Source organism: Lissotriton helveticus, chromosome 9, assembly GCF_964261635.1.
Source record: "Lissotriton helveticus chromosome 9, aLisHel1.1, whole genome shotgun sequence".
In the NCBI taxonomy this organism is placed as follows: domain Eukaryota; kingdom Metazoa; phylum Chordata; class Amphibia; order Caudata; family Salamandridae; genus Lissotriton; species Lissotriton helveticus.
This window is the reverse complement of record NC_136070.1, coordinates 24,126,478-24,148,552: the sequence shown is the minus strand read 5'-3', so window position 1 is coordinate 24,148,552 and position 22,075 is coordinate 24,126,478. Positions and strand designations below refer to the sequence as shown.

The following is a 22,075-nucleotide window of genomic DNA, read 5'->3' as shown; positions in this document are numbered from 1 at the left end:
CCACCGAGCACCCTCTTTGGTCCTGGACGTCGCTGAGGACAGTCCCCCTCCTCCTGCCCGGCCGAGCTGCCCGAACGCTGTTTTCCCTCCCTACCGCGAACCCGGCTGTCGGGCAGCGGGGGGGGGGTGCTTCATCTAATGCTATTTGCTTTGTGTTGCAGGCGGAATTACAGGGTGATCCAAAGGCTGTAAGGTACAGAAGGGTGCCCTCTACAGGAGCACAGTAAGGGTGCGAAAGCCAATTATCCCCCAGGGAGGTCCTCGCGTGGGATCCTGGAGGAGCAACGGCGCCCGTTAGTCCTACGGGCGGTTGTGGACCTGAGCAACCGGGGGTTGCCTGCAACTCTACCCCCCCCCCCCCCCCCCGGTGCGGGTAGGGGCGTGAGTAAGGGGTGGACTGGCGGTCCGCCGGTGGGAAGGGCTATCCCGTCCCGCCGAATTGAAAGCACCCCGTGGTTAATACCACTGGGGTTTATGGCACATCAGGTGGCCAGGTGGCGAGGGGCTGCCTGCCCCTGGATCGCCCGTAAGATAACCCAACATGTTGGCATAATGTTTATGCAAATAAAGCTGCAACAACTTTCTCCACCAAACAATTGTGTTGTGTCTGTTATTCAGTTAATTGTTGTGGGAGGGCTGGGGTATGTGCCGATGTTGGCACTAAAGTTGTGACGCCAGGATGGCTGGCGGCGTCACCCCCCCCCCCCCCCCCCCTCACCCCCTAGCTTCTTTACATCCGCAGGTAAGGACAGACTCAATGAACCTCTGGACACTGAGATCTGTCATTTCCAGATCGCGGGCTGGAATCCTCTCTGCGACTTGGATTTTCTAAATTCAAAGTAAAAAACACTGAAGTGGGAAATTGTAGTTAATTTAAGAGCCAAGAGGTTACCCAGCTTCTGGCGTGTGCTCCATAAACGGACAGTGGTGTTAATATTATACTGATCTGAGGGTTTGGTGTCACCTCTCATCCCTCCCACCCTGATCTCAGAGCCCGGCCTGACCTCTCCTCCTTCCTGCCCTGGGCCCAGCCTGACCTCTCCTCCCTCCTGCCCTGATCTGAGGGCCCAGCCTGACCTCTCCTCCCTCCTGCCCTGATCTGAGGGCTCAACCTGACCTCTCCTCCCTCCTGCCCTGATCCGAGGGCCCGGCCTGACCTCTCCTCCCTCCTGCCCTGATCTCAGGGCCTGGCCTGACCTCTCATTCCCCCAGTACTGATCTGAGGGTCGGCCTTACCTTTCATCCTTCCTGCCCTGATTTGAGTGCCTGGCCTTCTCATCCATCCAGTTCTGATCTGATGGTCTGACCTTACATCTCCACTCCTGTTCTGAGGGTCTGGCCTCACCTCACGCTCCTCCTTTCATTTTATGAGGGTCTGGCCTCACCACACGCCCTCCATTCATATTATGAGGGTCGGCCTCACCTCACGTCCCTCCTTTCATCTTCCGGGGGTCTAGCCCCACCTCACGCCCCTCCTTTCATTGTATGAGGGTCTGGCCTCACCTCACGCCCCTCCTTTCATCTTCTGTGGGTCTGGCCTCATCTCACGCCCCTCCTTTCATTGTATGATGGTCTGGCCTCATCCCACGCTCCTCCTTTCATCTTACGAGGGTCTGGCCTCATCTCACGCCCCTCCTTTCATATTATGAGGGCCCGGACTCACCTCACGTCCCTCCTTTCATCTTCTGGGGGTCTGGCCTCATCTCACGCCCATCCTTTCATTGTATGAGGGTCTGGCCTCACCTCACACCCCTCCTTTCATCTTCTGGGGGTCTGGCCTCACCACGCGCCCCTCCTTTCATTGTATGATGGTCAGGCCTCACCTCACGCTCCTCCTTTCATTGTATGAGGGTCAGGCCTCACCTCACGCTCCTCCTTTCATCTTCTGGGGGTCAGGCCTCCCCTCGCGCCCCTCTTTTCATTGTATGGGTGTCTGGCCTCACCTCACGCCCCTCCTTTCATCTTCTGGGGGTCTGACCTCACCTCACGACCCTCCTTTCTTCTTCTGGGGGTCTGGCCTCACCTCACGCCCCTCTTTTCATTGTATGAGGGTCTGGCCTCACCTCACACCCCTCCTTTCATCTTCTGGGGGTCTGGCCTCACCTCACGCCCCTCTTTTCATTGTATGAGGGTCTGACCTCACCTCACGACCCTCCTTTCTTCTTCTGGGGGTCTGGCCTCACCTCACGCCCCTCTTTTCATTTTCATGGGGGTCTGGCCTCATCTCACGCCCATCCTTTCATTGTATGAGGGTCTGGCCTCACCTCACACCCCTCCTTTCATCTTCTGGGGGTCTGGCCTTACCTCACGCCCTCCGCAGCTGATCTGAAGTACCACTCCCTCATTCTCATGCTCGGCGCCGCCTTTCATCATCAGACGCGCAGTCATTAATTTATAGCATCTACGCTGGGAACAGAGTCTCTGATCTCATATTAAATTTTACCCCGAATCTGCCCCTTGGCAAAAATTACTTCCATCGTTAAAAAATATTTAATTAGGAGGAAGTTTATCCGCCGCTCACAGGGGACATGTCGGGTGCATGTGATGTGCAGGAATCCGGCGCTCCGATGAGCCCCCTCACCTCCCCCCCCCCCACCCCTCCGACCCCCACCTTCCCCGGTTGTCTCAGGATGGGTTTGAGTCCTGAGGACCGGAGACAGCGGACAGAAGAGAGAGGGGCAGCACACGGCGACAACCCCCTTCCTGTGTCTAGTCAGCGAGGGGCAGCACACGGCGACAAATCCCTTCCTGTGTTAGCACACGGTGCCAAATCCCTTCCTGTGTCGGCACACGGTGACAAATCCCTTCCTGTGTCAGCACACGGTGACAAACCCCTTCCTGTGTCAGCTGAGGGGCAGCACACGGAGACAGACCCCTTCCTGTGTCAGCAGAGGGGCAGCACACGGCGAAGAACCCCTTCCTGTGTCAGCAGAGGGGGAGCACACGGTGACAACCCCCTTCCTGTGTCAGCAGAGGGGCAGCACACAGTGACAAACCCCTTCCTGTGTCAGCAGAGGGCAGCACACGGAGACAGGCCCCTTCCTGTGTCAGCAGAGGGGCATCACACAGAGATGAACCCCTTCCTGTGTCAGCGAAGGGCAGCACACGGTGACGAACCCCTTCCTGTGTCAGCAGAGGGCAGCACACGGAGACAGGCCCCTTCCTGTGTCAGCAGAGGGGCAGCACACGTTGACAAACCCCTTCCTGTGTCAGCAGAGGGGCAGCACACGGTGACAACCCCCTTCCTGTGTCAGCAGAGGGGCAGCACACAGTGACAAACCCCTTCCTGTGTCAGCAGACGGGCAGCACACGGTGACAAACCCCTTCCTGTGTCAGTAGAGGGGCAGCACACGGAGACAGGCCCCTTCCTGTGTCAGCAGAGGGGCAGCACACGGAGACAGGCCCCTTCCTGTGTCAGCAGAGGAGCAGCACACGGTGAAGAACCCCTTCCTGTGTCAGCAGAGGGGCAGCACACGGAGACAGACCCCTTCCTGTGTCAGTAGAGGGGCAGCACACGGAGACAGGCCCCTTCCTGTGTCAGCAGAGGGGCAGCACACGGAGACAGGCCCCTTCCTGTGTCAGCAGAGGAGCAGCACACGGTGAAGAACCCCTTCCTGTGTCAGCAGAGGGGCAGCACACGGAAACAGACCCCTTCCTGTGTCAGCAGAGGGGCAGCACACAGAGACAGACCCCTTCCTGTGTCAGCAGAGGGGCAACACACGGTGAAGAACCCCTTCCTGTGTCAGCAGAGGGGCAGCACACGGTGACAACCCCCTTCCTGTGTCAGCAGAGGGGCAGCACACAGTGACAAACCCCTTCCTGTGTTAGCAGAGGGGCGGCACACGGTGACAACCCCCTTCCTGTGTCAGCAGAGGGGCAGCACACAGTGACAAACCCCTTCCTGTGTCAGCAGAGGGGCAGCACACGGAGACAGGCCCCTTCCTGTGTCAGCAGAGGGGCAGCACACGGTGACAAACCCCTTCCTGTGTCAGCAGAGGGGCAGCACACGGTGAAGAACCCCTTCCTGTGTCCAGTCAGCAGAGAGGCAGCACACCTCCTGCTCTGCGACATTTTTTTTGCTTTTAGGGACAAGCGGAGGTCATTTGCAACCATGCACCTTGAAGGTTTGGCTCACTCATGCGCAGCAGAGTAGGATGGAAGCGTGCATGTGTGTCCTTTCATATCAGATGTGCGGAGGATTCCCTCTGTACCCCCGCCCCCTCCTCCCCCCAAAACTTACTGGTTGGCTTCAGGTTAGATTTTGGTCCATCTCCTGGCCAATCCATTCATTAACTGTGATGGGAAAGAATTCAGAGAAGGGTAGACATCAACGTCTTTCAGCGTCTACGTGGCACCGCTCGCCAACATCGTCCCCTCGCACAACCTCAACATCGTCTCCTACGCTGCCGACACTCAACTGATCCTCTCACTCACCAAAAACCCCGCCACCGCCAAAATCAACCTCCATGAAGGAATAAAGGCCATTGCCAGCTGGATGCGGACCAGCCGCCTGAAACTTAATTTGGTCAAGACAGAGGTCCTCATCCTTGGATCCACTCTCTCCATCTGGCACGACTCTTGGTGGCCCGCCGCCCCGAGAGCTGCACCCACACCCACACCCACCGATCACGCATCGCAACCTGGGGTTCATCCTGGACTCTTCTCTCTCAATGACCCAGCAAGTCAACGCAGTCTCCTCCTCCTGCTTCAACACCCTCCGCATGCTCCGCAAGATCTAGAGATGGATCCCCACTGAAACCAGAAGGACGGTCACCCAGGCCCTCGTCAGCAGCAGACTGGACTACAGAAACGCACTCTACGCAGGAACCACGGCCACACTCCAAAACACTATTGTAGAATTGGGCCAGCAAGGGATTTTGTTTGTATTGTTACAATTCAGCCAATATGAGACTTGGATTAACTTGAGTACTCACACTATTCTATATTAGTGGCTGAAGTAAATCATTTACAAAACAGACAAATAATGTTACCACACTAACATTATTAAAGATAATAATACACGAACCAGGATTTTGAAAAAAAGTTTTTTTGTTTACTTAATGACATAGAAATTCATCATATATCACAAATGGGGTACAAAAAGAATGCATTGAAGATATACAGGGCGTATAATGAATATTCCACACGTATATCACACAAAAGTCTGAACTGCTAATAGATTAAACATAAAGATTCCAAATCAACAAGTAAATAGAAATCAATATTGAATAAATCTCGTGCAGAATTAGACAAAGTTGTCGACGTTTCGGTCTTCGTGTTGTGCTTTCATAAGACCATCATTAGGACATAAACTCTATTGCATTTGGATGTGGACCCTTCAGAGTCAGAAACAAGTACTTCTTAATCAGTCTTGCTGGTTGAGGGGTTGTGAATGATTCAGACCCTTAGTTGAGGATAAGTAACTGCAGCTATATTTCAACCTTTCAATTTTGATGAGAAAAAGACGTTGGTGAGACGTTTACAGTTCGGATAGTAGCACACAGTGTGTCGTCACGTTTTCTCTTTCCTACTTGATGAGAAAGACGTGGGTGAAACGTTTACAGTTCGAATAGTGGCACTCGTTATATCGTCACGTTTTATTGGATAATCGTGCGCTGATGAAAACATCAATTACTCGATCGGCCGTGGCAGCATATTCAGACGAAATAGCTGATGAAAACAGTCTCCAACGCATACATCCCCCCATCCCCCCACCATGCCACATCACTGCCCACCTGAGAGACCTGCACTGAGAGATCTGCACTGGCTTCCCATCAATAAGAGGATCACCTTCAAGCTCCTCCCCCACACTGACAAAGCGCTCTAAAATGCCAGATCAGCATACCTCAACAAACGTCTCACCTTCTACACCTGAACCGCCAGCTTCGCTCCGCCGACCTCGCCCTCGCCACCGTCCCACGCATCCACAGGACCGCCACAGGCGGCAGACCCTTCTCATACCTCGCCGCCAAGACATGGAACACCCTCCCCACACAGCTGCAACAAACCCAGTACCTGCTGACCTTCAGGAGACTTCTCAAGACCTGACTGTTCAAGCAGTAGCAGCACCCACCCTCCCCTTCAGCGCCTTGAGACCCTCATGGGTGAGTAGCGCGCTCTACAAATGTTTGATTGATTGATAGACATGTGTCTCCAGACTCTACTCAACCTTCTCCAGGTCCTGAGGTTGGCTTTCACTCTCCAGCGGTGGAGGGCAATAGAGGAGGAAAGAATTTGAATTCTTCTGGAGACCTTAGCAGCTCTGATGAGGAGTCTGCTGGTTATAGCCAGGTAACAGCGCGCTTTATAAATAAATAAAATAAATAAATATTAGAAGACAAATGTGAATCCACCGTCTGATTCTGATGGCTCTAAAGGGACTAAGGATGTTCCTGTCTGCATCCATCAAAAGATTTCCAGAGACATTTTACCAGACCTTTCAGCTCCTATCAGAGAGAACATGGGGTTCCCGTCTATTGAGAAATCTGGGACCTCGATCAATTTCTTTCAAGAAACCTAATGCCAGCTTGCATATTCACCAGTTTGTGGCGGAAGTTGTGAAACGGAATTGGAAATATCCTGGTAAGACATTGCTTCCAAGATTTATGGCAAAACGGTGTCCTTTGGAGAATATTTAGAATGTTCTACCAGACATTCCGCGGATGGATCCAGTGGTGGCCAGTCTGGTTGGCCGATCTTCCGTGGCCAATGAGAATATTCTTAGAGATCCAGCCGACAAGAACATTGGTTCAGCACTTAAAAAAGATCCCTTTGGGCTCTCACAAAGCAAAGAGGATTGGAATTTATGGAGCTAACTCAGCATCGTCTTTGATTACAGACTTATAGAACTTGTTCAAAGCTACCCGGGAAGGTTTAAGATGCCTGCTCTTGTTGTAGGACACGGAACAGCAAATAGCGTTCCTATAGGATATATACGTTGATGTTGTCAGATCAGCTTGGGGCTTGGTGGGGAACGGTTATAGGATCGGATTCATCTCAGATCCTACTCTCACTGAGACCATCCGTCCTCAGCGTCCAAGGAACCTCGGCTGAACAGAGCGAATGCTGTTTTGATGAAGGGATCAATCGTTCAGGTGCCCAAAAGCGAGGAAGGTCTCAGAGCCGACTCCATAATCTTTCTAGATCCAAGATTGGGGATTAAATCTAGTGATTGGGTTGAAGAATGTGAGCGCCTTTCTGAAAACATTCAGTTCAAGATGGAGGCCCTTCAGAGGATTATTTCTTTGATTGCTCTTGATGGGTTGTTGATAACTTGGACGACATCCATGCTTATCTGCAGATCCCGATTGAAGACGTCATCACAAGCTACGAAGGTGTTGTATATCATTGGCAGTTCAGAGTCTTGTTCTTCAGCCTCACGTCTTTCCCACAAAACTTCATGAAGATGGTGTCTCCAGTGGTCCCTCATTTGCGTCTGGAGATGATACCAGTGCTTCCCTACCAGGATGAGTGGCTCCTTCATGCTTCATCGGAATAAGAGACTTTTCGTATTTGGGATCTGACAAGGATTGTCATCACTCAATCAATCAGTTGTTTGTTAAGCGCGACTACTCACCTGTAAGGGTCCCAAGGCGCTGGGGGTAGGTGGGGGTGCAGGTTCCAGTCCATCAGGGAGGGGGTCTGTCGAGGAGCCAGGTTAAGAGGTTTCTCGTGAAGATGGGGAGCGATGTTGTCTATCGGAAGAGGAATGGAAGGGCATTCCAGGCTCTGGTCTAAGACTTCTAAGCATTGTGAAATGTCGGCTCCATCCTTCCAAGGACCTATCTTCCACAAAGCATGATCCGGGACTGTTTAGGATTGGTGTGATTGTTGTTCTTTAATTTGTCCAAGCATTGTAGCTTTGGTATTCCTCAAATAGTGGTGGCTGGAATGAGGACAAAGGACAGTGACGCAATGGCTTGATTACTTACCTGTAATGTTTGTTACTCTTATCCCAATTTATCCTCGTCACAGTCATTACATCTCGCCCGCCCGCCCTCCCTCCTTTCAGTTCTTTGATGGGGCTTGGATATGTAGAGAAGGAGCCGGGGAGGTGACCGCCCCCTTGTGGCCCCCAGGATGGGGGGGTGGGGCTTGCATTTTTGGGATCCTCCTGTTTTGTTCCTGTCCCGAGGTAGCAATCATCTAAGTAGAAATGCCAATAGACTCGATTCAGGCGGGAGACTCACGATTTTGTCAGCCAAAAATGGTTTATTTTGGTTGTCTTCTGCCTGAAATTGCCCTTTCTTCAATAGGAATCAACAGGGGAAATAAGTTTTCCCGATAATTCCTTTAAAATCTCCCACTTTCCTTTTCTGAAATATTGGCAGGTATGCTCAAGTAGTAAGGACTGTGACGAGTATGAGATGGACTAAGAGTGGTAAAGGCTAGCGGTAAGTAATCGGTCCAGAGACCAGCTTGACCGGAGGGGGGTTCTGGGAGTGGGAGCTGCTGTAGTGAACAAAGGTAGTTCAAATAGAAATGGTTCTGTCGGGTACGCACAACACTTAATTTCAGCGTTATCGTTTGATTTTGAACTAGTCGTATAATCCTGAATACAAAACCATCTAAATAACTTAATGGCTGATCCCACCTCTGAAAGAAAAAGAGTGAGGCTTCATACAATCAATGAAACAATAGCCTGCAGTCAACTTTATATTCTCTTTATCTTAAATGAATCGTATTCTCGTCTATACAAAGACTGTCAATATCATAAATATAGTGCAAAGAAAGTGAAACAATGAATAGTGTTCACCACACAAAAAACAATAACATAAAAGACAATATATACATCATCAATACATTCAAGTCAACAATCTATACAAATACTAAGCCGAGCTTAGTTCCAACCAGTCGGAAACTGCAAGCCGGATTTTTCAGCCGAGGGAGATCGAATTGAGACAAGGCATTTGAAAGCTGCCGAATTGAAGATTTTATCGGGACCACAGGTGACAGTTTTGCACTTGGAGCCCAGGACTGTCGTGCACTTATCGTCTTGATAAAGACCCGCCACGACCAACAAGTTGGCGCAAGATAGGGTCGAAACGTCGACACTTCCTACAGGCCCCCTAACTCTAGGACTCCAATGAAATAAAAGAAATCTAAAGGGTTCAAGAAGTTGTACAACAGTGGATGGCCTTTGTGAAACTAGACTTTTGTATTTGTATAGATTGTTGACTTGAATGTATTGATGATGTATATATTGTCTTTTATGTTATTGTTTTTTGTGTGGTGAACACTATTCATTGTTTCACTTTCTTTGCACTATATTTATGATATTGACAGTCTTTGTATAGACGAGAATACGATTCATTTAAGATAAAGAGAATATAAAGTTGACTGCAGGCTATTGTTTCATTGATTGTATGAAGCCTCACTCTTTTTCTTTCAGAGGTGGGATCAGCCATTAAGTTATTTAGATGGTTTTGTATTCAGGATTATACGACTAGTTCAAAATCAAACGATAACGCTGAAATTAAGTGTTGTGCGTACCCGACAGAACCATTTCTATTTGAACTACCATTTAACCCAGGTTCTGAGGGACACAGGGTCAACCCCGTTTTTGTTTATGTAGTGAACAAAGGGGCATATTATCGAGAAACTGAGTTAAAATTATCGCCGCTTTAGCGGCAGGAAACTGCAGCTAAAGCGGCGATAATGGGCTTGATAATATGCCGTAGAGAATTCCCATAGAAGCCCATGTTCATGAGAATTCACAAGGGCGTATTATTAAGCCCATTATCGCCGCTTTAGCGGCAGCTCCCTGCGGCTAAAGCGGCGATAATTTTAACTCAGTTTCTTGATAATATGCCCCAGAGTTAATTAGAATTCAGTGCAAATAACGAGGGTTAGTCCGAGAGGCAAAGAAAGGTGGTAAACAGAATTCACTAGCACGTTGTGACCTTGGGTGGGTGGGCAAAGAGCCCTTTTTGGGTAATGTTCTGAGTCGCACTGGTAGAAACTTCCAGAAGCTTGCAAAGGCTACAGACAGCAAAGACCACAAAGGTTGAGAGACGAAAGAACCGCAAAGAATCAGACCTTAAAAAGATAAGAATAGACAAAAAGAGATCATGGAAAAGAATTATAGACCTGGAGGAACAAATACACGATTTGGGGTATGTACCAAACACACATACATACACATGTGTGCACGCACACACATGCACACGCACACAGCAGGGCTGGATTAACCACTAAGCAAAATAAGCTCATGCTTAGGGCATCAATGGAAGGGGGGCACCTCAGAAATTTTCCATTTCCGTATTTGCCAGGGACCATATGGTGCAAAACTGCAAATGGTGCAGTTGAACCTATAAATAAGGTGGGGGTATATACAAAAATAAACATTAATTTTCATCTTACTGTAAATTTTGTTTCATTTCGAAAAAGAAATTTTAATTTTATGGTTTATTATTGTTTATATTTTGAAATAGGTATATATGGGGCACCAGAATCTTTTAAGAGCTTGTGGCCTGGTCTTACTACGGCGCTGTCGCACAGACACACTCGTGCACGCGCGCGCGTGCACCCGCGCGTTCACAGCCTGAACTCTCCAGCTTCAGTTTGAGTTCCAGAATAAGAAACCATCTGGTCCCCAAACTCGTGTCCTCTCGACCATGACTGGCCAACTGTCGATGAATACATATTTATGAAGCAGTCAGTCTGCATGTGTGAGAGTGGGACTCCACCATTCATCTCTGAGGAGGGGGCGGGGCAGGCTCCAGGGGCCCCGGGGGTCCAGGGACACTTGTGGGGCCCACTTTCGAAGCCAGGGGCCAGAATTAGGACTCAAGGGGGCATATTATCCAGAAACAGCGTTAACATTATCGCCTCTTTAGCGGCAGAAAACTGCTGCTAAAGTGGCGATAATGGGCTTGATAATACGCCCTTGTGAATTCCCATAGAAGCCCATGTTCTGGTGTGAACATGGACTTCCATGTGAATTCTCTATGGCGTATCATCTAGCCCATTACGCCGCTTTAGCTGCAGTTTTCTGCCGCTGAAGCGGCGATAATGTTAACGCCGTGCTTGATAATATGGCCCAAGGTCTTTTCACGGGAGAACATCTAAGCTCTATTTTAATACTGCCCGGAAGTGCTCGCCCTCCACTTCACAGCTCTGAAGTGTTGCATGCGTTTGTTTTTGCTTTTTCATTTGTGTTTTTTAGTCTGTCTTCTCTCTCCATTCTCCGTTCCCCTCGCGGTCAGAGGGGATGGCCTCTTACATAGGGACACATGAAGCTCCCACTGAGAGTAGCAGAGTCCTGGTGCGTCACTGTGTGTGACTGACAAGTGTTATTGCCTTACCCAAAAAAAAGTCATTGCATCAGCTTTGGAAGGATGAAAGGCTGGAATTTTGACTTCTGACCTGCAGCTTGGAGAAGCAGCCAGATCCCTTCCACATGTGTAATAACCAGAGGTTGGAGGGCATGCAAACAGTTTTGGAACTGTGCTCTGGGGTGCAATGCTGAAGAGCAGAATTAACAGTCCTGGACGATGCGTCTTTGACACTGTTACTGTAAAAAGAAAAAAGTGTGGGGCCAATGTTCTCAACAGATCCCGCTCACTTCCACCACTGGCAATGACCTACTGTTGTATCTAACTGTTGGGGGTAAGGGGTGCCCTGGTGTGCTGTTTGGGTGACTCTCCCCCAGGGCTTTAAGTGGGCCGGGTCTCACCGGGTCTGAACACTGACAGTTTTTAGGTCTCGCCTAGTGATGTAGCGCATGCGTCGCTCCCTTGGCGAGATCTATTGTCGTTGATTTTTCTTGAGAAGGGGACAGGAGATGTGCACGCGTACAGGTCATGTGTATGCATGCACATCTCCTGTCCCTCCCTGACTCCTGCTCACTGTGCCTGCTCGGACAGAAGAAGTGCACGCGAAGACATCTTGTTTTTATTAATTTTAAAGCGGAAGGGAGAGACGCCGATGGCCTGAAAGCTGAAACTGCGGAGCTGCAACTTGCAGAGCTGGCTGCCTCATGTGCGTGGGAAGCTGAAACCTCCCAGGGAACTGGCGGCACTCTATAAAATCTCTTTACCTTTCCTATGTCGAGAATCCGTCTCAGTCGCGGAGATAGTGGGCAAGCAAGGGTTTAAAGGAGCAACATAAATATAAAAGAGTGGCTTCACACTCTGGTGCTTGGCACGGGTCATTGGGGTCATCTATCTAGAACCTGTGTGCCTCATTTCCATAAGGCCCCCGTTCTTAGGTTATCACGCACAAGAGGAGCCCTGCTGCCAAGGCGCACAAAACACGTCCCCTTGCAATGACATTTGAGTACGCCGTTTAATCCCTTTCGGTAAAGTCTCTGCCCTTCCTCTATATTTGAAGCCCTCTTTTTCTCCCGCCACTCCTCAATCACTCTTCTCCCCCTTACAGTCATTCATTCTTATCATCCCCTGATTCCAGTTTTCTCTCCCCTTCTCTCTCCCCCGTTTCTCCGCCCCTCTCAGAAGGGTATGCCTTTCTCTCCATCTTTCTACCCCGTCTCTCCTTTCATTTCATGGCACCGCATTGCCTGCGTCTTCTCTTCCACCTCTCTCTTTGAACCGCTGCCTCTGACGCAGCAGCTCTGCAAGTGTTTCTCTCCCCCTCTCTCTTTTCTCGCTCCTTCCCACCCCCTTCCTCTTTTGCATTTACTCTCCCCAGCCAATCTTCCCCACCGCTACCCCTACCAGTCTGACGGCGAGAGGAGAGACCTGCAGTGAGAAACTGGCCTGAGTGATGCCTGGAAAACCGAATCAGCACCGTGAGGGGACCGGTTTACTGGGAAACACTATATTCAATCCAGTCTTACGTACGCGCACATAGCACAATTTTAGGACCCGCCATTTAGAGGCAGACATAAGGGGGCATTAAATCTCATCACGGGACATTGTAGCAAACGTGAAATAAAATTGAAGCTAACGTAGCAAACACATAGTAAAACAAGCATTGAAAATGCGATAGGTCTCGCCTTTGATTAAGTTAAAGCCATTTGCTATGCTAATGGTGTTGTATAGCAAAGCACATGGCTTTAACTTGATGAACGGCGAGACCTATTGCATTTTTAATACTTGTTTTAAGGGTGACTCTAAACGGGTTTCTATCGGGCTCTGTTTTGTGCCCTGGCACAGGCGGTCCATTTTTTTCCCAACTGCAGTGGCAGCAGGCACATCGATGTGCATGTGGTGAGCGTTGTAGGGGAATCCTTTAAAAAGAGTAATTTTCCCTCTGGATTTCCCTTCTCTTTTTGAATCTCAGGAGCAGCAACAATGTCGTGGTGTCACCACCAGGGCTTTAAGTGGAAGTGTTTTCAATAATATATACAAGCCATGGTTGCTGCTTATTTATCTTATGCATCTAGCAACCATTGACAAAGCCAATAGTCCTGACTTGTAGGTATGACCCAACCCTGCTGACATCGCCTCTCCCTCCTTTGTCCATAGGTGGAGCTGACAGGCAGCAGCGTCTTCGACTACGTGCACCCAGGGGACCACGTGGAGATGGCGGAGCAGCTGGGCATGAAGCTTCCACCGGGGCGGGGCCTCCTGTCGCAGGGCGTGGCCGAGGATGGGGCCAGCTCCGCCTCCTCCTCCTCGCAGTCGGAGACGCCAGAACCAGGTGAGCATGGAGGGGGAGGTACAGGGGGCTGGTGCAGGGGGGAGTGAGGCCTGGCGGAGGGATATCAAGCATTGTTTGCAGCGGACTTCTTTTTATTAGCTCACAGACTGTTTCACTGTTAAGGCTCGTTAATGATGTCACACGCGCTTCACTCTAGTCTATAACATCACTCAAGCTCCACTCAGCTATGACATCATCATTTGAGCTTCACTCTCATCTCTCTCTAGAGCTTCTCTCTTGTCCATGTCATCCTCAAGCCGTGCTTCCATGGATGACGTAACTCAAGCTTCACTCATCTATGACATCACTTGAGCTTCACTCATCTATGACGTCACGTCACTCGAGCGTCACTCATCTATGACGTCACTCGAGCTTCACTCTCATCTCTCTCTAGAGCTTCTCTCTTGTCCATGTCATCCTCAAGCCGTGCTTCCATGGATGACGTAACTCAAGCTTCACTCATCTATGACATCACTTGAGCTTCACTCATCTATGACGTCACTCGAGCGTCACTCATCTATGACGTCACTCGAGCTTCACTCTCATCTCTCTCTAGAGCTTCTCTCTTGTCCATGTCATCCTCAAGCCGTGCTTCCATGGATGACGTAACTCAAGCTTCACTCTAGTCTATGACATCACTCAAGCTTCACTCATCTATGACATCATCACTTGAGCTTCACTCTCATCTCTCTCTAGAGCTTCTCTCTTGTCCATGTCATCCTCAAGCCATGCTTCCATGGATGACGTCACTCAAGCTTCACTCATCTATGACATCACTTGAGCTTCACTCTCATCTCTCTCTAGAGCTTCTCTCTTGTCCATGTCATCCTCAAGCCGTGCTTCCATGGATGACGTCACTCAAGCTTCACTCATCTATGACATCACTTGAGCTTCACTCATCTATGACGTCACACGAGCTTCACTCTCATCTCTCTCTAGAGATTCTCTCTTGTCCATGTCATCCTCAAGCCGTGCTTCCATGGATGACGTCACTCGAGCTTCACTCTAGTCTATGACATCACTCAAGCTTCACTCATCTATGACTTCATCACTTGAGCTTCACTCTCATGTCTCTCTAGAGCTTCTCTCTTGTCCATGTCATCCTCAAGCCGTGCTTTCATGGATGACGTAACTCGAGCTTCACTCTAGTCTATGACATCACTCAAGCTTCACTCATCTATGACGTCACGTCACTCGAGCGTCACTCATCTATGACGTCACTCGAGCTTCACTCTCATCTCTCTCTAGAGCTTCTCTCTTGTCCATCTCATCCTCAAGCCTTGCCTCCATGGATGATGTCACTCAAGCTCACTCTAGTCTATGACATCACTCAAGCTTCACTCATCTATGACATCATCACTTGAGCTTCACTCCAGTCTATGACGTCACTCGAGCTCCGCTCTTGTCTTTGACATCACTCAAGCTTCACTCATCTATGACATCATCACTTGAGGTTCACTCTCATCTCTCTCTAGAGCTTCTCTCTTGTCCATGTCATCCTCAAGCCATGCTTCCATGAATGACGTCACTCGAGCTTCACTCATCTATGACATCATCACTTGAGCTTCACTCTCATCTCTCACTAGAGCTTCTCTCTTGTCCATCTCATCCTCAAGCCTTGCTTCCATGGATGATGTCACTCAAGCTCACTCTAGTCTATGACATCACTCAAGCTTCACTCATCTATGACATCATCACTTGAGCTTCACTCCAGTCTATGACATCACTCGAGTTTCACTCTAGTCTATGACATCACTCAAACTTCACTCATCTATGACATCATTACTTGAGCTTCACTCCAGTCTATGACATCACTCGAGCTCCGCTCTTGTCTATAACATCACTCAAGCTTCACTCATCTATGACATCATCACTTGAGCTTCTCTCCAGTCTATGACGTCACTCGAGCTCCGCTCTTGTCTATAACATCACTCAAGCTTCACTCATCTATGACATCATCACTTGAGCTTCACTCTCATCTCTCACTAGAACTTATTCTTGTCGATGACGTCAGTGACATGTCACACTTTGACTATCACTTAAGCTGTACTCTTGTCTGTGTCATCACTAGAGTGTCACTCCTGTCTATAACGTCACTGACACGTCCCACGTTGACAGACTATCACTTAAGCAGTACTCTTGTCTGTGTCATAATTCAAGCTTCACTCTATGTCATCACTAGAGAGTCGCTCCTGACTGTGTTATCACTTATGCTTTGCTCTCCTCTGTGACGTCCCTTTAGCTTCACTCTCGTATATGATGTCGTTGGAGCTTCACGTTCATCAACATACGTCATGACTGAGGTTGGTCCCGCTGCTGAATAGGATTGCCTATGTACCCTATCTAGGGCTCTGAGGGCCTCATTTATGAAAAGTGACGCATCACTGCGTGAAGGTGGTCCCTGACGTGCCTTACGCAACATTCCAAGATAGCCCGTTATTCACGACACAAAGTGTTGCCCATTGGTATTGGGTTGCCAGGAGACGTACAGGTTGAGGGGTGGGGGGTGGAGGGGGGAGGGATGGGTGTTGGAAATGGGATCCCCGGCTGGCCAGGGCTTTCGCCAAAGTCAGTCAGAGACCACCACACCCAAGTCAGGGCAAGGGAGTTACACGCCAAGATAACCCCTACTCACCCTCTAGGTAACGTGGCGCGAGCAGCAAGGCTAAACTTGGAGGCGATGTAGGCTAAGTATTTGCGCACGCACCCCAGCAACAACAACCAAAGGCCCACCACAAAGGAAACTCCACACAAGGTTATATAAAAATAGCCTTTGTATTACACCAAAACACATTAGATAAAACACACACTTTACAATGTGCCATAGGCACGGGCAGAATTTACAAGGGATTATTTACAAGACAGGGCCACCTGGACCACTGTCAGGAATCAGAAGTAGCACTTTCAGAAATAGCACTTTTGCATGTAAAATCTTTAGCACAAAATAGCACACAACCAGTATCTACTGGTAACCAGGATCTCACTAGCACCACCTGTACTAGGGAGAAAACAACCACCTATGTATTACAATACCTGTAGGGGTGTAAGAGGAAAACACATGATGCAATGCATGACATTCATTCAGAGGTGTAAAGGCACATGACGCATAAACAATACATTCAGAGGTGTAGCAATAACATTGCGCAAAACTTAGATCAGTCACCACCTGTGACAGTCCCTGTGTCCCAATGTCAGGGCCTAAACGTCGCAGTTGCCCACAAAGTGCTGGGCAACTGGTTCAGGGAAAGTTAGGGCAAAGTTGGAGCCTCTCTGGGCTCAAGAACCACCACTGTGGCACTGCGGAGCCTCACTGGACTCTCAGAACAAATGGGCAATGAGCCTCTCTGGGCTCACAAAGCAATCTGCCACCTCGAGCCTCGCAGGGCTCAAAACCAAAAAGGTGCAGCCTCACTGGGCTGTTGGGGACCCTCCCGGGGGAATGGCACCCTCAGAGCCTCTCTGGCTCAAAGAACAAATGGCCCCCAGGAGCCTCTCTGGGCTCCTTCACAATTAGCGCCTGGAGCCTCGTGGCGCCAACAAACAAATGCCACCTTGGACCCCTCTCTGGGCTCCAACAACACAGGTGCAGCCTCGCTGGGCTGTGGGGGCCCCTCACGGGGGACCCTCGAGCAAGTGGGGCACTTCTGGGGTGAGTCCCCCCCTCTGGGGGACTCGTGACGCAAGGTACGCCTTGGTGGAGCGGCCCGCTGTCAAGTGGGGCCGCTCGAGTAGAGGCAGGGGGGGGGGGAGAGGGTGCGCGACCTCGCGCCTCTCTCCCTGGCCGGCTTTCACTCACCGGCTGCTGGGCTCCTCACTCCCGGGCGGCGGCTCCTGCACGAGAGCTCCCGCTCCTCGGGGGCTCTCTCCACACTTCTCCTCCGGGGCCTCGAAGGTCCAGGACTCTTCCTGGGCGGCGGGGCTCCTCTTCTCTCGTCCCGGGGCTCTCCTCTCCACTCGGGGAGCCTCGGGAACCCGGCCGGCAGCTTCTCTGCTGCGGGGGGGCGGGACTTCCGGGTTGCCTGTCTCGGGCCGCGCTGCGATTGGTCAGCCGGCCCAGTGCTTCCGGGTCGCCGCGGGCAGCGCGGCGGCTCGCTTTTTAGGCAGGCAGGCGGCTTCCCAGGATCCGAGGAGTGGGCTCCCTCGTGAATCCAATAAATCACGGGCACAACAAAGCGGCAAGGAGCGGGGTGGCACCCGCGCCGCCAAAGCAAATATAAAGCGAGGTAGGCACTCGCTAGGCCACCACGAGCAGGGTGGGCACCTGCACAGCAATTGGCGCGCTCCCAAGCGCTAGGCAGATAATCACAGCGCTCCAAGCGCTATAATTCAAAATAAAGCGCTCTCAGCGCTGGGGTGAAGGCACAGCGCTCCCAAGCGCTACAAGCCAAATAAAGCGCTCTTAAGCGCTATAAGTAAAATAAAGCGCTCCCAGGTGCCCTCAGCAAGCAGGGCAGATTCCCAGCAGTCCTTGGGCAGGCAGGGGGGACAAGGCTGGGCCCAGAGCCAGCACACTGGGTCTCCAGGCAGGGAGACACCCCAAGTGGCGGTCCTCTGGCCCAGCGACAGCAGCAACAGCCCCCTCAGGATCCTGGAAAAGAACAACTTCAGTGGGGACACAGCCCCATTTTTATACAGTGCATTCCTTTGTCTGAGGGTGCAGAGTGGGGGCGGAACCAGTCGCAGCTGGTTCTTGAGTACTCTGTTTACCTCAACCACCCTCTCTATTCACTGGCAGGGCTTGGGTCATTAGACACACCACAGGGGGGCGGAGCCAGCATTGTGTGGGGAAAACCCAGCCCATCCAGGACACAGGTACACTCCTCCCACACATCACTCATGCTAATCTCCCACTCACCACCGGGCAGACCCATCCAGACTTCCTGGAGCCTGGCATGCCAGCCAGCTCCAGCCAATCACACGCCAGCACCCTCACAGCACACGTACAGCCATGTCTAGAAATGGCGCTTCCCTACTAGACACATACATGCTGCATATACCATCTCGCAGCATTCACTCTCACGAGTCCACACATACCAGACTCAAGCCTGTACACCCCACGCATCAGGAACTACCAGGGACACATCCATTCCCCATGCATTCCTATGGGCGGGCAGGCCTAGCTCAGCACATGCACTCAGAGTGCGCACGCACTTTCCACTGGGACACAGTGAAAGTGCGCAGAATCCCAAAAATCACCATTGCCAGGTCACCATTTCACGCAAAAAGTCTAGGGGTGAACCTGCCCTAAGGGCCAAAGTCCAACATAACCCCCTTCCAGCCAAAACGCAGGGGAGACCAATCACCACCGTGATGGACTTTCCTGCTTGGGGCGATAGAACACGGACGCAGGCCCGCAACTGCAGGGACACCCTCCTGTTCTACGCCACGGTGAACCCATGGGATTCCCTCTAAACACACTGTCTGGACCAACTGGGCTACCCCACTGGTACTCCCAAGTTGTCCGCGGCCAGGACCAGGCCCGGGGCCACCCAGGTGCCACTGGTCCATGCCAATTCGCAGAGCGGGGGGTAGTAACCCCTGGCACATAGGAGCCATTTTCCACTCTTCCTGTCTGCAAGACAGGACTAGACTGCCACTGGTTCTCCAGCCTAAGGCCTACAACCTCAGGCGGACCAGGAGTCTCAGGAAAGGCTCTCCTCCCCCTACCTCTTCTCCTAGGGTTCCTCCTCCCTCTGCGAGGGGTACCCCTAGAACGCCATTCTAACCCAGGGCTTATCCACTCAGGTTGCACCGGGGTCAGAGGTGGGCTCTCCCACCCTCTGCACCCCCTTCCAGAGGTCTGCCCTCTCCCACCTGGAGAAGTTCCTCTGGAAGAAGAACCGGTCAGGACACTGGTTACAGTCATCCTACCCTTCAGGTCAGGCTGATCCTGAACCTGGCCTCCCAACCTCTGGTCTAGAACCTTCGGTGGAACAATTGCCTGGCACTCCAGGACTTCTGGGGATTCACACGCAATCCCCCTGAGGCTGACACATGGCCCATGTGTCGTGTGACTGTCTGTCTGGTGCAGATCTCCCGCTCCCTGTCCACCTGACAGTGCGCGAAGATCCCCCAGACCAGAAGTGGTGTCACCATGGTCACTACACGGGAACCTAGCCCAACTGGGTAGTCCCTGACCCACTGGTCCAGCCACTGGGGAACTCCCCCAATCACTCCTCACTCTGGACTCCTGTACCCTCCCTACCGGAGCGGTACTGCCAGACTCTAGAACCACAGGAGCTCTGGTTACAGACACTCCAGGTCCTCTACTCACTAGGAGATCCTCCTCAACTGGGTTAACAGGACAGCCTAGGTCCCCAACCTGGTGTTCCCTCAAGAAACCACCCAGGTTCTGAGACAGGGCTTCGGGCCTCTGGGGGCTCTCAGCCACCCACTGACTCCTGCTCCACTGAGCCAGGCAGTCAGCCCCTCCACCCTTCTCACTATACTGGGACCTCGCTGGGCTACACTGAGCCTCTTCCACCACGCTGGGCTGGAAGATCCCTGACCCACTACTTTTGGAGTCACTCACCAATGACTCTACAGAACCTCTGGTCCCTTCCCAGCGGTCTGCTTCCTCTGCCAGCTCACATGGTTCAGCCAATCCACACCCTAACAGGTGTTGGCGCAACCCTGGTGAACAACAACTGAGCAACTGCTCTCTGAGAAACATATCGAACAGTAGGTCCCAATCACATTTCGTGGGCTCCCGTACCCAATCACACAGGGCTTCACAACAGTCATCCTCAAAGTCTTCCCAAGACTGATGAGACGGTTTCCTAAGGTTCCTAAACCTCAACCTATTCTCCTCCTCTGGGGAAACAGGAACCATACTCTGGGAACTGGGACTTTCTAGACTGAGATTTAAATAGCTGCCACCACTGGACCCAACCCTCCCTGGGGGATCCAGAAACTCAACACTGCGCGCAGGGGATAGTCTACCCTCCAGAGCTACTTTGCCTCTGGTGGCGGCCCTCTCAGCCTCCTCTATCCTGTCCTGCGCTAAGACCCTCTCGGTCTCCAGCTGTTGCTTTCTAATGCCCAGCTGTGCCATAGCCTGGGCATGCTCCAACCTGAGCTTTTCTAAAGCCAGCTGGTGCTCCCTTTCTCTCCTCCTATCTTCCAGCTCCTCTGGGGACAGGAAAAGGGATGAGGCGCTGCCTCCTAAACTGGACCCAGCAAGGGACTCCCTATCTATGGGGTCCTCACTATCTGCTGGCGTCCCTGTGCTATCATCTTCCTCCTCCTCAGACTCTTCAGGGCTCCCCTCTGACCCACCACCCTCATGGTGTGAGACCCGGGCCCTCTCCGCACTGTGCTCACGCTCCCAGTCATCCTTCTGCCATTGGATTAGGTTACCCCTAAGTTGGGACTGGGTGTCTGACTCATTCACTTCAATGTCTCTCTCTTCGCAAAACTCTCTCAGTTCATGCAAAAACAGACCCCAGACATTAAAAGCAGACTCCATCTTGGCAAGATGCTCACAGACACGTGCAACACAGGGGACTTAACAATCTGAAGTAAGAGGACACAATTCCAAAACTTCAACAATCTCCTTATCAAAGAGAACTCATACTCATGCGTCCAGGAAAACACACCATTCATCCACACACACCCTCCCCTCGGATCGGTAAGGCAGTTTCTACCACCCCTGACTTCTCAACCTGACCAAAAGCGACACAGGTACCAAACTCTGGAAGCAGGGCGGGGGACAAATGTACTGAACACAATCAAATGACACTCTTCAGGAGAAGAAACAATGGAATTTCAAAAACAATACAATCCCCTAAAATGTGGTCATCTAAAATGCAGAGTTTTGTGGTGCAGCCAGCTGCTACTAAGGTACAACGCAAACACAAATCCTTATCCCGCCGCTTGCCGCCAATGTTGGAAATGGGATCCCCGGCTGGCCAGGGCTTTCGCCAAAGTCAGTCAGAGACCACCACACCCAAGTCAGGGCAAGGGAGTTACACGCCAAGATAACCCCTACTCACCCTCTAGGTAACGTGGCGCGAGCAGCAAGGCTAAACTTGGAGGCTGAAAGGGCGAGATTTTGATCGATACCTTATATCTATTGATCCAAACCTCGATCTGGTCGACTGAACCTTTATTGCCTGTCTTGGAAGGAAACAGTCCACCTATCTGCAAATTAGTTCACCCAAGAAAGGACTCTACTCTCAAAGATCACGGACAACTTCCAGGTTTCAAAAGTTTATTGTAAAGATATAATGAGCTGCAAATACAAGCATCTCAGAATGAGATTCACGAGGTACACAGGTCCAATTACATACATGTGCTCTCGAAAAGCCCTCAGACGAGCAACAGAAATCACTAACACAAGTTCTAAAAATAGCAAAGCTATCAGCATAGACGCATATCTCTCCTTCATTTAGGTTGGAGGAAAACAAACACAGGTTAGGCGTCCCTACCCTGTTCTAGATGGTATCCCTACTTAACCAAATCCCAACCT

The 22,075-nt window shown here is 51.0% G+C and overlaps 1 protein-coding gene across 1 annotated transcript in view; it reads left to right on the top strand.

Moving 5' to 3' along the window:
- The window catches only part of NPAS3 (neuronal PAS domain protein 3), a 1,515,755-nt gene that overhangs the window by 1,116,310 nt on the left and 377,370 nt on the right, over positions 1–22,075 (top strand). The window contains exons 6-7 of the mRNA XM_078659389.1: positions 13,431–13,510; positions 19,063–19,098. Coding sequence (XP_078515515.1) covers positions 13,431–13,510; positions 19,063–19,098 — 116 coding nt within the window. The remainder of the gene's footprint in view (positions 1–13,430; positions 13,511–19,062; positions 19,099–22,075) is intronic.